The sequence below is a fragment of the Sinohyriopsis cumingii genome, chromosome 14 (assembly GCF_028554795.1).
Source record: "Sinohyriopsis cumingii isolate HCF-2022 chromosome 14, ASM2855479v2, whole genome shotgun sequence".
Taxonomy (NCBI): Eukaryota; Metazoa; Mollusca; class Bivalvia; order Unionida; family Unionidae; genus Sinohyriopsis; species Sinohyriopsis cumingii.
This window is the reverse complement of record NC_142974.1, coordinates 73,159,844-73,173,346: the sequence shown is the minus strand read 5'-3', so window position 1 is coordinate 73,173,346 and position 13,503 is coordinate 73,159,844. Positions and strand designations below refer to the sequence as shown.

The following is a 13,503-nucleotide window of genomic DNA, read 5'->3' as shown; positions in this document are numbered from 1 at the left end:
CTGGGGTAAATTTAAGAGGTGAAGATCAACTTTTACATTTTCTTACTATGCATGGAAAAACTGTTATAAACAGAAAAATCGGGTATGTGTGTTCCATTGATTTTCTTTTGATATTTCACCTGGTCCGAAACAGCCTGCCATTTCGGCCGAAAGAGCCTGTAATTTGGGCCGAATTAGCCACGGTCCGAATCAGCCATGGTCCGAGTCATCCACGGCTCGAATCATCGACGGTCCGAAACAACAAGCATTAAAGCCTGTAACCATATTTATCATTCTTAAAATCACAAAGTTTATATCTTTGTTTTAAAGTACTGAACGCAGTGCTTAAATATTGTTATAAAACCAGATTTTATAAACTTTTTTTTTTTATAATTTAATTTCACCATGCCGGGCAAATCAAATAAACTCACAATACTTTTTCTTATGGGGGTGGGGTGAGATTTTAAAGCATCTGCCTGACTAAGACTTTTGTATAAAAAAAATGTATAGTTGTAACCGCATGCTACCTATTCGCTTTGGCCGATTTATAAACATAAGCCAGAGAGAGAGAGAGAGAGAGAGAGATGTTGTGTTAGTTTTGAATTAAAACAGCGCCATCATCACTACCACCAATAATAATAATAATAATTATAGATGATTATATCCTTAAGTTGTAGTCATCGTTTTTATTACAATTTTCTTCTTCATCATCAACGTCATGTCTGTCTGTGTAACTGGTCATCGTTTTGCTGCTGATGTTACTACTCTCTTCCGTTTTCCGTATGTAATCTGAATTTTGGTGAAGTCTGGCACGAAAGTTCATGTTCTGCGCATACTCAGTCATTGAGTATCAAAAATGGCGGCGCCCATCGACAACGTTTTCGTGCGAGAACTTGAAAGAAATGACGGTGTCATAATCAAGATAAACCAATCCAAAATCGGAGATGTAGGCTGTGTTGTTTGGGATGCGGCTCTGGTGCTGTCTAAATATTTAGAAACGGATGATTTTGACGGTGGCAAAATGTTGAAAGGAATGAAAGTGATAGAGTTAGGATCGGGTACCGGAGCTGTTGGTTTAATGGCAGGAAGTTACGGGTGAAATACCTTTTCCTAATTGATCATTTTTATTGAATTTATTGTTTACTCACCTGATGTACTGATGACAACGAGATAAATGACCTTTCTTGACGTACAACTTTTCCAACCACACCACCAGCCCTAGTCCTACATGTAAGACATAGCACATTTTGATTTTTTTGAGGTGCTATGTCTTACTAACCAAATAACGGCCTTGTAAGTTTCAGGAAGATCTCACACATTTGGCGGCCTATATCGACATTTTTCCACTAATTTATATGTAATTAATATACTTACTGTGCTGTCTTTATCCTGGTGGAATGAAAATATGACACTAGCAAATGGATGCATTTTCACGTTCCATTGACATACATTTGAATTTGTTGCAATGAGACGGTAGTCGAGGTATGCCGAAGGAAGTTCAAGTAGGTTGATGTTTGGGATATGTTTCTTGAACGAAACGAACCGTTGCTTACAGTTCCAATAGGCATAATATATTTTTTATTCGTTTCGTTAAAAAATAATGTTTCAACTTTATCCGATTTCGGCATTCTTGTCTTTCATCGCTTACTAGCCAACTGAAAAGTAGGACAAAGAAACTTGAAAACGGGCCCATTTCTTTTGTGAGAATTTGAATTTATTAGAGAAAAGATATCATAGTAAGTAAAGTCTAACTAAAACATTATAACTTTACTTTGTAGGAAAGCATCATTATTTTAGTTGTCAGTTGTGTGAAATATTCCTGAAAGTTTTCGTAGTCGACATCAAAACACACTACACAACTTTCATTGTGACATTGTGAGGAAAACCCTCCTGGTCAGGTGGTATGCAGGACCCATATTTATTTATCAAACAGTAATGTATTTATCAAACAGTAATGTTGCTGACAGAGATGGTAGAAAAAAAGGAGCTGGTCCATCAGAATCTTTACATTCTACCTAGAGATTTTTTGTACCAGAAATTAATGTGCCAAAGTCAAGGTCTCAAAAAAGTTAATTATTACTTTACGCCAACAGCTGTACGGTATTGACGAACAAAGTTATTTTAGTAGTTATTTACCTCTGGTACTTCTAATCCAGAAAAGTTTTAACCTTATGCACATGTTTTCAGAGTGCCATTTATCATGGGGTTGCAAAGATTCTAGGGGCCCCAGGTGGTTGAGGGTATAATGTGCCATCTCATCTCTGTCTGTCTGGGTTTGAGTCTCGGGCTTGGCCAATGAGGGTACATGAGAAGCTTGCCAGTAGTTTCCCATGGGTTATTGGTTCTTTCTGCAGTTTTCCCTGGTTATAGTTGCTGTCATCTTCTGAAAAATGGCATTAAACCCCACAACAACAATAACTGCAGCAACCAAAGTTTCCATTTTTGGTTGGTCTACAGATTCATATGGTTTAAGTGGATCTCATGAAAGCGTATTAAACACAATTAAATATTTGTCATTTGTATTGAAAATCCTCCTTCTTTTGAAGTCAAAACTGACCAGATTTTGCAAATCTCTTGATTTTTCCTAAGCTTACTTTTCTGTTTGGTCTAATGCATGGATATTTCATTGTGATTGGTCTGGTACTCTATACAACATGCTGCCAATGGGTCAGATATTTCACTGTGATCTAGTGGTTTAAATTGTGAAGACACCCATTTAATCTTCAGTAAAAATACACTTAATTGACCCTAGAAGAGTCATGTCCTTTATGACAAGGTAACTACTGTGTAATAGTTAAATACATAATAGTATCTACATGTATACAAGTCATATCCAACTGCAAATTGCATAGACATAGATATTGCTGTCACACTGTATGCCAGTAGATGTGGATGAATGCTGCTTGTTAGGATTAAAAAGTAGAGCAAAATAACATTGGCCCAGACATGTCATTTAATATTATGTGAAATCATGGTCTATGGTATAAGGTAGGATAAATCAATGAGTAGACAACATCAACTCAGACATGTCATTTAATGCGATGGTAGATCTGGGTCTGTGGTAGAAGTTAAAACTAATAATTAAATAAACAACATAGACTCACATAGTGCATTACATGCCAGAAGATCTAAGTCTATGGTAAAATGTAATAACTAATACATTGTACCAACACCACAGACCCATATATGCTGTGGCATCATATGCCAGCAGATTGGGGTCTTTGGTGTTTGTTAGCACTAACCAGAAGAAAGAACATAGAAATGGATCATTCGGCACATTATGAGTTTGTAAATTGAAGTCTGCTTGTTGTTGGATCAAACTTGCACAAAACAATATATGATATGTAATTCAAATGAATACATTTTTAAATGCATTCCCCTTATGAGCAGTTGATCTTTATATGGAAGTATCTAGTTAGACAGGTTTTATACCTGTAATCAAGTATTGAGCATTGTTAGCTGGGCAAGCTTATTGTTATAAACTTCTATGTGTGGCCATGATGAGAAATTGGGTTTAAATTCAGAAATGCAGATCTTTTAATCAAGAAAAGCAATTTTATATATATATATATATATATATATATATATATATATATATATATATATATAGTGGTGGTTTCATTTACATATATTTTTTTTTCTTTTTCTGAAGGGCAGATGTTACAATGACAGACCTGCCAGAGTTCATTCCTCTGATTCAGCTTAATATTGAAACAAACAAGCACCTATTTGTTTCCAAGGTTACTGCTGTTGTCCTTCCATGGGGAAGAGTACCATATGTAGATGACAAATATGATATTGTTCTTCTGGCAGATTGTATTTATTATGAAGAAGTAAGATTTATTGTGTTGGAATTGTATTCACTGTATGTATCCTATTATACAGTAAATATCTTTGAACCTCAAACCACCACTTCACTCACACTCTCAACATCTTGTTAAACCTGTCTGTTCATGTTCATAGATAGATATTGATAGATGGAGATAGATAGATAAATAGGGAGAGATTGAAATATGAAGATCATCTTTATTTTTCATTATTCTCTTTAATTCTTTAAGTACTTTACACTTTTGGGAAGAATTTAACCTACTTATGTGGTATTGAGAGGAAAGTCACATATACTATGTTGAACTGGTCTGGAATTTTAGTTTCGATGTAGTAACATATTTTTATTCTCAAACTCTTTTAGAACAAGGGAAACGGTTTTGATTATTTTGTCCTGTCAATCCAGACATATGTGAGTGATGTTCCTTGCACACACATATCTGTATGTATAAGTAATGCTTGACATCTTCTGGCCTACGTCAAATTAGGGATTGGGTGTTGTCTGAAGATGTCCCTAACAGTTTTATAATTTTAATCCATCGCTTGGGTGAGATTTTTACAACTCGAATTTTGATTTTAATCAGACTTAATAAGTAAGCTTATATCATTAAGATTTCAGATGAGTACAGTTATGACTAAGATCCACACATAATAATGAGGATCCAGGTTGCTCACATGAGTACAAAAAAAATCCACACATAATAATGGAGTGTCCCTGTCACTCAGTTGAGTACAATTATGAGTAAGATTTACACATACTAATAAAGATCTAGGCTATTCAGATGGGGATCAAACTGTCAACCATCTGTTCATGCCTCCAACTCCTTAACAAATGAATCACCTCGGCTAAAATGGATAATGATCTCGGTGTTGTCCAGGTTATGACTGAAGAGATGGACCACATGTGATGCTGGAGGGTGGAGGTCATGACGCAACCAGGAATCCTATCTGACTGCCCATATTAACTTAGTCACCAGTGAACACTGCTGGTTATATATATATATATATATATATATATATATATATAGTAGGACCCCTCTTATAAGGCCACCCCTATTGCAGCAGGGAAGTGGCCTTATAATGAGGGTGACCTTTCTAGAGGGGGATGACAAATGCGAACAGTAAATACATATGAAGAAAGTCACAAGTACATTTAATTCTAAAACATTTAATATTTTCATTAGAAAATCACATGCATGATGTGAAATAAATGTAAAACAAACTGTTTCCTCATTATCAAAAGGATGTTATGAATAACCATTGATATAGTTTTAAAACTGTCTTATAATTATGTTACAAATCACATCATCTGTCGCTTTGTTGGTAATATTAACAGTCTAAAAACCAAACCAGTCTCGTCACAATTAAAAATATCCTTGCCGTCATATCCCATGCATATATCATTTAGTCTTTTGTTCCAATCTTCATTATTAACATGAGCTGATTCTCCACTTAGGACAGAACATTTAATATTGTGTCACACTCGCAATCTGTGCAACCATCCGTTATTTGCAGTAAAGTCGTCACATCCCAATTCAACTGACAAAATGTTTGCTTTTTCTTGTCATTCAGATCAGGAAACAAACATCTCCTGGCTCAAACAGTCTTCCTTTCTCTGGCCATTTCACCTTCCCACTTCTGCAGAATTGTTTCCTTATCTTTCACGATATTGTTATCCAAGTCTTTCCAACAATAGTTTTCTGCAAGGATCCTTGACCCCCCCCACCTCTCGGTCAGTTGAATTAATTTCACTTTCTCTTCTAAACTGAGAATTTTTATTTTCCTCGATGACATGTTGATCTTTTTGCAGCTAGTTATTCGAGTTTCCAACTACAATACTGATAAAACAATTTTTTATGCATCTATACAAATTGCCGTGTGTTTATAAAGGAAGTGATCTTGTCACGTGATTCATTAGTCGCAGTCTGGTACCCTATTGGTTTTATACATTTTTTATACACTAAAACGGCTTTGATATGTACCATTAACATCACGCAGATTTGACCTCACAGCATTTATTTGTAATTTTGACAATTATTGTCAGTAGTAATAGCCACTAATTATTAAAGTCAACAAGCTCAGCATCTTGCTAAAGGAAGCCATAAAGGGTATCAAACCATTTTCCTGCTGACTTGTGTATTGCACATCGATACTGCCACTTCTCAGCTGTTACTACTGTTCAGTAATTGTAATCTTAATAATTATCAGTGACAAAAGCGGACGTCTTATGATAACACAGCAGTAAGGCTAATTGGATTACATGTACTTACCCTTTTGTATGGATTAAAATTTGAGACTTTCTCGACTTTATGGAATAAATGTGGCTTCCCGTGAGGTGTAAATTATATAATATTAACCTTAGTGGTACATGTACTTTAGTCAATGCATAGTCAACACTTTTTTCAATAACGAAAACCTGACATCGGGAAATATAAATCGGATTACTTAACACACATTATGAATAAAATACTGGTTCTTGATTACATATTAAAATAAAATGCGGCCGCTTGTGGGGGGTAAATTTGATATTATTGCACTAATATGCTGGTCATGTTAGCCGGGTGGCCTTTCACGAGGGGTACTTTTGAACACAAACTCGTCGGTGCCAACGGATTCTGGCTGCAAGGAGCAGGTGGCCGCTGGTCAGGGGGTCCGTTCAAGAGGGGGACTACTATATATATATATATATATATATATATATATATATATATATATATATATATATATATATGTATGTGGTCTATGAGAGAAGATCAATGGCACCAACTCTGGTGGCCTAGTGATTAGAGCATCCGCCTCGGATGCGGGAGGTCAAGGTTTCAAACCTCAGTTGAATCATTCCAAAGACTTATATAAATGGTACTAACAGCTGCCTCACTAGATGCTCAGCAGTAAGAGGTTTGTGGTGTTAGGACTGGTCGTCCTGGTGTCAGGATAATGTGGGTGAGACATCATGTTTCATGTCTGCGGCATGATGCTCCATTGGTAGACATCACTATAAACTGCCACACTGCAGACATTGTAGTGATATGACTGAAATTTTTTAAAACACACTCAATGACACCAACAATACCACACTACAGCAATGATGCTCCAAACTTTTCTTTCCTTCCATTTTTCACTTTGAATGCATGTGCGAATTTGTATTCACAAAGTAGTTCTTAGCTTTTGTTCTTTTAATTATAATAATAGCAGTTGTTGTCACCATAGTAGAAAAGTCTTTAATCTGATTGTTCTATTCCTCCCAATAATTTTATAACTCCATTTGGACAAACAAATTATAAAGATATTTTAATTATAAAGCCACGCAATGTAGTCCTTATTAAAAAATTACTTTTAAATGTAATGGGGGAAACAATAATACCACATGCGTTTTCCTATATTAATTCAGGTCCCATAGATCAAATTGTTAGTGTTTGGTAATATTTACTATTTTTTCCTAGTAAAATTGGCGAAACATCGTTGCATATTCTGCATGATCTATCAGATGTGAAACATTTAAAGCCATCAAAGTGACATGCTGCACAGTTTTTGAGGCAAATTCCTTTGCATGTTCCGACAGTAAAAGAAACAACCTCCTTGCTGCCCATTTACATCCAGGAGTATCTGTGCAGTGACAGTGATATAAATGAAAATGAATTTTCACTAAACCTTTTGTAGTATGCAATAATTTACTGTTATATTATACAGCAATAACCATGTAAACAAACATGCATTTGGTATATTTAGTGTTAGCCAGTGCACAGATGTAGGCATGTCCAGTTGCATTATCAATTCTTTCATCATATGTATGTATGTAACAGTATGGAAAAATATCACAACAATCTTTTGAATGTTCTGTGTTTACTGTCATTGTGTAACTTATGGATCTTTACCATCAATATGGATTTTTGCAATTGAATATCCCATGTGACACAAGTTTGTCTGAGAACTTATACAAAATATGCTTATAACCGCCAGTCATATTGTATAAATAGAAGATTAGGATTGGTTACATGATTGTAGGTGTATATGTGTGTGTATAATTACCCAGTCTGACCCCTTAAAACCTGGCGTCCTCTGTTGTCTGGCCAAATGTTTTGGTACCAATAAAGTTGTTCTGATAGTAACATGGCTTTCATTTACTGACCACTTTTGGCAAAAGAGCCCTAAGGCTTGTTCATGATATTATCACTGTATTTCTTATTTTACTTTCAACAAAGTTTTCTTTCTAGCCAATAATGTCTTGAAATGATTTCTAAGACAGAATAGATTTTCATGCTTGAAAATTTAAAAATGTTTGTCCATCCATATCATAGCTTATTATTGTTCATGTTTTTAGTCTTTGGAACCCTTGGTAAATACAATTGATCAGCTGTGTTCTGATAGGACAATAGCCTACTGCAGCCATGAGGAGAGATCTACAGGAAACAAACCTGAGTTGCAGAGGAAGTTTTTTCAGGTAACTTAACCATAAAAAATCAAATTATTAAATAATTAAATTGTTCCTGTATTTATTTCTAACATATTACAGTGACAGTTTAACTGTCAAACACATGTTGCAAATAACATTGATAAATGTGACTGTTAGATAAACAGATTTTTAATTAATATATAAGTAACTGTTATGAAATAATTCTTGTTTGTGGCATTATATGAAACAAGTTATTGGATAAATGGATGGCATATGAAAATAAATGTGTGTGTGTGATTTGGATTTTTAACGTAGCTTTCACAAAATTTTCAGTGATATTGTTACGATGTCTATAGTGTAACAGTATATAGTGATGTCTAGCACTGTGGCATCATGCCACAGATATGTAACATGATGTCCCACCTAGTTACATTATGCTGACACCAGACCGAACACTAACCTCTTAATGCTGAGCACCTAGAGAGGCAGCTGTTAGTACCATTTTCATAAGTTTTTGGTTTGACTCTGCTGGGGTTCGAACCCACGACCTCCCACATCTGAGGTGGATGCTCTAATCACTAGGCCACCAGACACCACAGTGGTGACCAAAGATGAGAGAGAACTCTGTATCTAAAAGCAGCTTTATGACTTTTCTTTTAATTTTATGTAACCAATCATTTCATGTATCTTGTAGTGAAAAGTGATAAGTTTGCAGATTAGGATGTGTGTGTGTGTTTGGATTTTTAACATAGCTTTAACAATTTTTCAGTCATATCGCTATGATGTCTGCAGTGTGGCAGTTTACTGTTGGAGAAATTTAACACCAGAATTTTGATTGAAAGAGTAGTTGGTTTCCATTATTTACCTGCTTACCCTATACATTTCTCTTTGTTCTTAACAAAGCCTTTTGTCATTTTCACCTGAAAATCGAGTAGGAAACACAGGAAACATCATGCCGCAGACATGTAGCATGATGTCCCACCCAGTTACATTATCCTGACACCAGCTGACCAGTCCTGACACTATCCTCTTAATGCTGAGCACCTAGTGAGGCAGCTGTTTGTACCATTTGTATGTCTTTGCTTTGACTCGGCTGGGGGTTTGAACCTGCACCCTCCCACATCCGAGGCAGATGCTCGAACCACTTGGAAATGTATTTGAATTTTTATACAAAACATAAAAGATGCTATGTCAGTTTATGCTATAAAGGATCAGAGAAGAGGTCACATTCTTATGGATGCAGTGTTATTTAGTCCTCAGAGATCATTCTAACAATCAATGAATACCATCATTAAATACATTAGATTTTTTTTGTTTCTAGTTTTTCCATTAGTTTCATGAATTCCATGTACCAATTACTGTTGGAGAAATTTAACACCAGAATTTTGATTGAAAGAGTAGTTGGTTTCCATTATTTACCTGCTTACCCTATACATTTCTCTTTGTTCTTAACAAAGCCTTTTGTCATTTTCGCCTGAAAATCGAGTAGGAAACACATTTTGAAAGCTATTTCTGAATAGACTCGAACACACCAAACCCCCAGTCATCTTTCAATAACATACTGCCTAGTTGTATTAGAAACATCATTTTTCATTGGCTATTTGATTCGTGCAGGAGCAGAAGGGTACAAGTTGGATTTTTTATTTATTTATTTTTTTGTTGCAAAATGGAGCCTTTATTTTTGTATGAAGGCCACTCTTTATTCCAAATGCCCATCTTATCCTACTTTTTGCAAAGGCTCATCTGTATGTTTGCAGTTCATCCCGGTTTGCCTTAGATCTGAAACAAAAAAGTAAAATCTAGTCGGGTCCAAAAAATGAGGTTTTTTAATTAGTATTTTGTGGATCAACTAGATATTCCAGATTATTTGGTATCATTGTAGAGCTACATCTGTCCACCTTTCTATAACACCACCCACTTTAGTGTATCATGCATGACCAGGATGCTACAGAGCTCGGCAATAGGCTACTACCTCCTTCCATGTTAAGTTGTCTCTAGGGGTTAATGTGTTAAGAACAAGCCAAATGGCTGCATGGTGTCATGTACAATTGCTATAGTCAGTATTATGTATATTTGATTTACTTATATCTGATTTAATATATATTTATTTCAATTTAATTGTTTGTCAGTTTTTAAAAAAATTCATTTTCATTGCATGATATTGTAATATAAATTTATTCTCTTGAGTGTTTGTTTATAAACACTAGGTGTTGATCTAAATCCTGACCTTGTTTCAAAATTTGTAGCATCCATGTAAACAAGTTATATTTTATTTTAAAATGATTGGTTGTTGTCGAGGTCATGGTGGAACTTAGGGTTTAAGATGTAAACAACTTTTTATTTTTTTTTATTTCTTAGAGTAAAATGATTGGTTTTTGTCAGGGTCATTCTGGTTAGACATGATCCTTAACAAGTACTTAGCTTCTATAAATTTCCAGAGGATGATCACATGACCCCTTGTTTACGTTTTAGGATACAGTATAAACTATAACTTCTGTTTTGGAGAATTATTCTCAGTAGAAGCTGGGCTGTTAAACTGGAAGTTGTATGTTGTTCTGTTTGGAGTTATTTCAAATTACTTGGATTCAAAAGGATTTATTCTGTTATTTATTTCTGGAAAATACATGTGCTCATGTGAGATTCTTTGTCAAAGACAGTTCTTATAAGAAATTTATTTTGATTTCCAAAACCGGATTGATAATTCCTGTTTCTACAAGGAACTGTAGACTTCAATACCACAGATTGCACCATATGTCATCGTCTTCCATCTTGGACTCTTTGTCGGGATTTTGTTATTAGGACTTCACAAATTTTAATCTTGAATTAATTTCGATTTGATTCTATTAAACCATAAATTCATATTTTTTCATTTTTACACAATTTTTCCAGGAAAATAAATTACTCTTTCTTGTGTTACTCTTTATTGGAGCCTAAACATGTGACATAAGATCAGCTTTAAATTTCCAGCCTGTGCAGTCATGGAGAAGTAAACTGTATAAATTGGTCTGTAGAGACCTCTCTATATGTCAGCCATAAATGAGTGCTATTTCATCCATCTGCCCAACCATCTTTCTGTTACGGATTTGGTTTCCATAAAATAACTTGCATTTTCAACCATCTGATGTTACCAGACTTCCTTACTTTTTTTACACCTGTAATATGCGATAATGCTATTGCAAAACCTTTATATCTGACTTGTGGGTTAATTATCAATTGTAACAATGTTATATAGCTATAGTTAGCACTGGATTTATAAAACCAGTCTAGAGGCATGTATGTCATAATTATAACTAGTTGACTCTCAATTGGTTTATGATATCTAAAGTTACATTTCTTAGTTTTGCTTTAAATAGCTTCTTGATCACCATTCAGTGTTTTACATATTGCAGTGACAGTGTCTCAGCTGGATCATCATCCAGTATTTTACATATTACAATGTCAGTATCTCAGATGAATTATAATTCAGTGTTTTGCATGTTACAGTGTAACTCTCAGATGGATCATCATCCAGTATTTTACATATTACAGTGTCAGTGTCTCAGATGGATCATCACTGAATTTCACTGCTTTACATATTACAATGCCAGTGCCTCAGATGGATCATCATCCAGTGTTTTACATATTACAATGTCAGTGTCTCAGATGGATCATCATTCTGTGTTTTACATATTACAATGTCAGTGTCTCAGATGGATCATCATCCACTGTTTTACATATTACAATGTCAGTGTCTCAGATGGATCATCATCCAGTGTTTTACATATTACAATGTCAGTGTCTCAGATGGATCATCATTCTGTGTTTTACATATTATAATGTCAGTGTCTCAGATGCATCATCATTCACTGATTTACATAGTACAATGTCAGTGTCTCAGATGGATCATCATCCAGTGTTTTACATATTACAATGTCAGTGTCTCAGATGGATCATCATTCTGTGTTTTACGTATTACAATGTCAGTGTCTCCCCTGGAGCATTTAGTTATCTTTTAAGACTATATAGCATTCTGGATAATAATTATATAAAAAGCTGCTTAGCTTTAAGTAAATACAAAAATGGTGTCCTTGCATGAGAAATGAGAACAGGATTCTTGACCCAAGTACAGCTATTTTCTGAATCTTTTTACCCTGATACCAAATATATTGTCATAGAAGATTTGGGAACCTCGTTCTTAGGTTAAGAAACCATGCTGCTGCAAACTGATTGAAAACTTGTTATTGATATATAATAAATTTGTATACTTGAATCATTATGTTTTACATTAACACACAAGACATTATTTGTTTTTAATTTTGTATCTTTTTATTCTGTCCATGAACAAATGTAAAGGACGTTTTGCTTTAAATTAGGTGACATTGAATGTGATATTTTTTTTTTTTAATCAAGAGCAGTAAATGTAAATGACATGGAAAAATACAAATAGAAACATTGTTGTCAGATAATGTGTATTGTAATATGTCGTTTTTTTCTTTCAGCTGGTAAGGCAGAAATTTGATGTTGAAGAAATACCACATGATAGGCAAGACACTCATTTCAGAAGTGAGGATATACATATAATGAAGTTCAGAAAGAAGTGTAATTTGGATGGATAAATAAACATATCTTTTGTGATGTTTTTCTTTTCTGTATTAATTCATTTTAATATTATGATAGAAGTTCAAAATGTTCTGACACAAGTTCTTTGAAGGTACAGATAGTATTTTGAGTGAAAGAAATGACCAAAAATAGACCATGTACAGAAAGATTCCTTTCCTCTAGTTACATTAAAAAATATCATAAGTCAAATGGTTAAACACTGCATCCACTCTTTACCAACCATATGTTTAATTATCTCATGTTGAAAATCATCAACTAGTGTTTAGCTTGAAATGACATAATCATTACATTATGGTGTCATTGATATTACCGTATCATTACATCATGGTGTCATTGATATTACTGTATCATTTCATTAAGGTGTCATTGATATTACCTTATCATTACATTATGGTGTGATTGATATTACTGTATCATTACATTATGGTGTCATTGATATGACTGTATCATTACATTATGGTGTCATTGATATGATTGTATCATTGCATTATGGTGTCATTGATATTACCTTATCATTACATTATGGTGTCATTGATACTACTGTATCATTACATTATGGTGTCATTGATATTATCTTATCATTACATCATGGTGTCATTTATATGACATCAAATTTCCTTAAGTGTATCACAGTGCTATGACTTTGCATAGTTGTGACTTTTATTTCTTTTTAAATAATGAAGAAAAGTGCTACACTGATTTTAGTA

At 34.3% G+C, this 13,503-nt stretch overlaps 1 protein-coding gene across 2 annotated transcripts; it reads left to right on the top strand.

Moving 5' to 3' along the window:
• The first annotated feature begins 811 nt into the window (after positions 1–811).
• On the top strand, positions 812–12,811 carry LOC149784140 (protein N-lysine methyltransferase METTL21D-like). Of its 2 annotated transcripts, XM_089932233.1 has the most exons (4): positions 813–1,074; positions 3,632–3,812; positions 8,126–8,245; positions 12,676–12,811. In XM_089932233.1, the coding sequence occupies exons 1-4, from the start codon at positions 836–838 to the stop codon at positions 12,790–12,792; spliced, it is 657 nt and encodes a 218-aa protein (XP_089788359.1). In that variant the 5' UTR covers positions 813–835; the 3' UTR covers positions 12,793–12,811. The 2 variants fall into 2 exon arrangements, with proteins under 2 accessions (XP_089788360.1, XP_089788359.1); XM_089932234.1 differs by lacking the exon at positions 8,126–8,245 and having other exon boundaries at positions 812–1,074.
• Positions 12,812–13,503: the final 692 nt, after the last annotated feature.

Bases quoted from the DNA above. Each gene is read 5' to 3' on its own strand.
- LOC149784140 (XM_089932233.1), top strand. From the start codon at position 836: ATGGCGGCGCCCATCGACAACGTTTTCGTGCGAGAACTTGAAAGAAAT. The intron at 3,813-8,125 runs GTAAGATTTATT...TCATGTTTTTAG, and splicing joins ATTGTATTTATTATGAAGAA to TCTTTGGAACCCTTGGTAAA. The intron at 8,246-12,675 runs GTAACTTAACCA...TTTTTCTTTCAG, and splicing joins TGCAGAGGAAGTTTTTTCAG to CTGGTAAGGCAGAAATTTGA.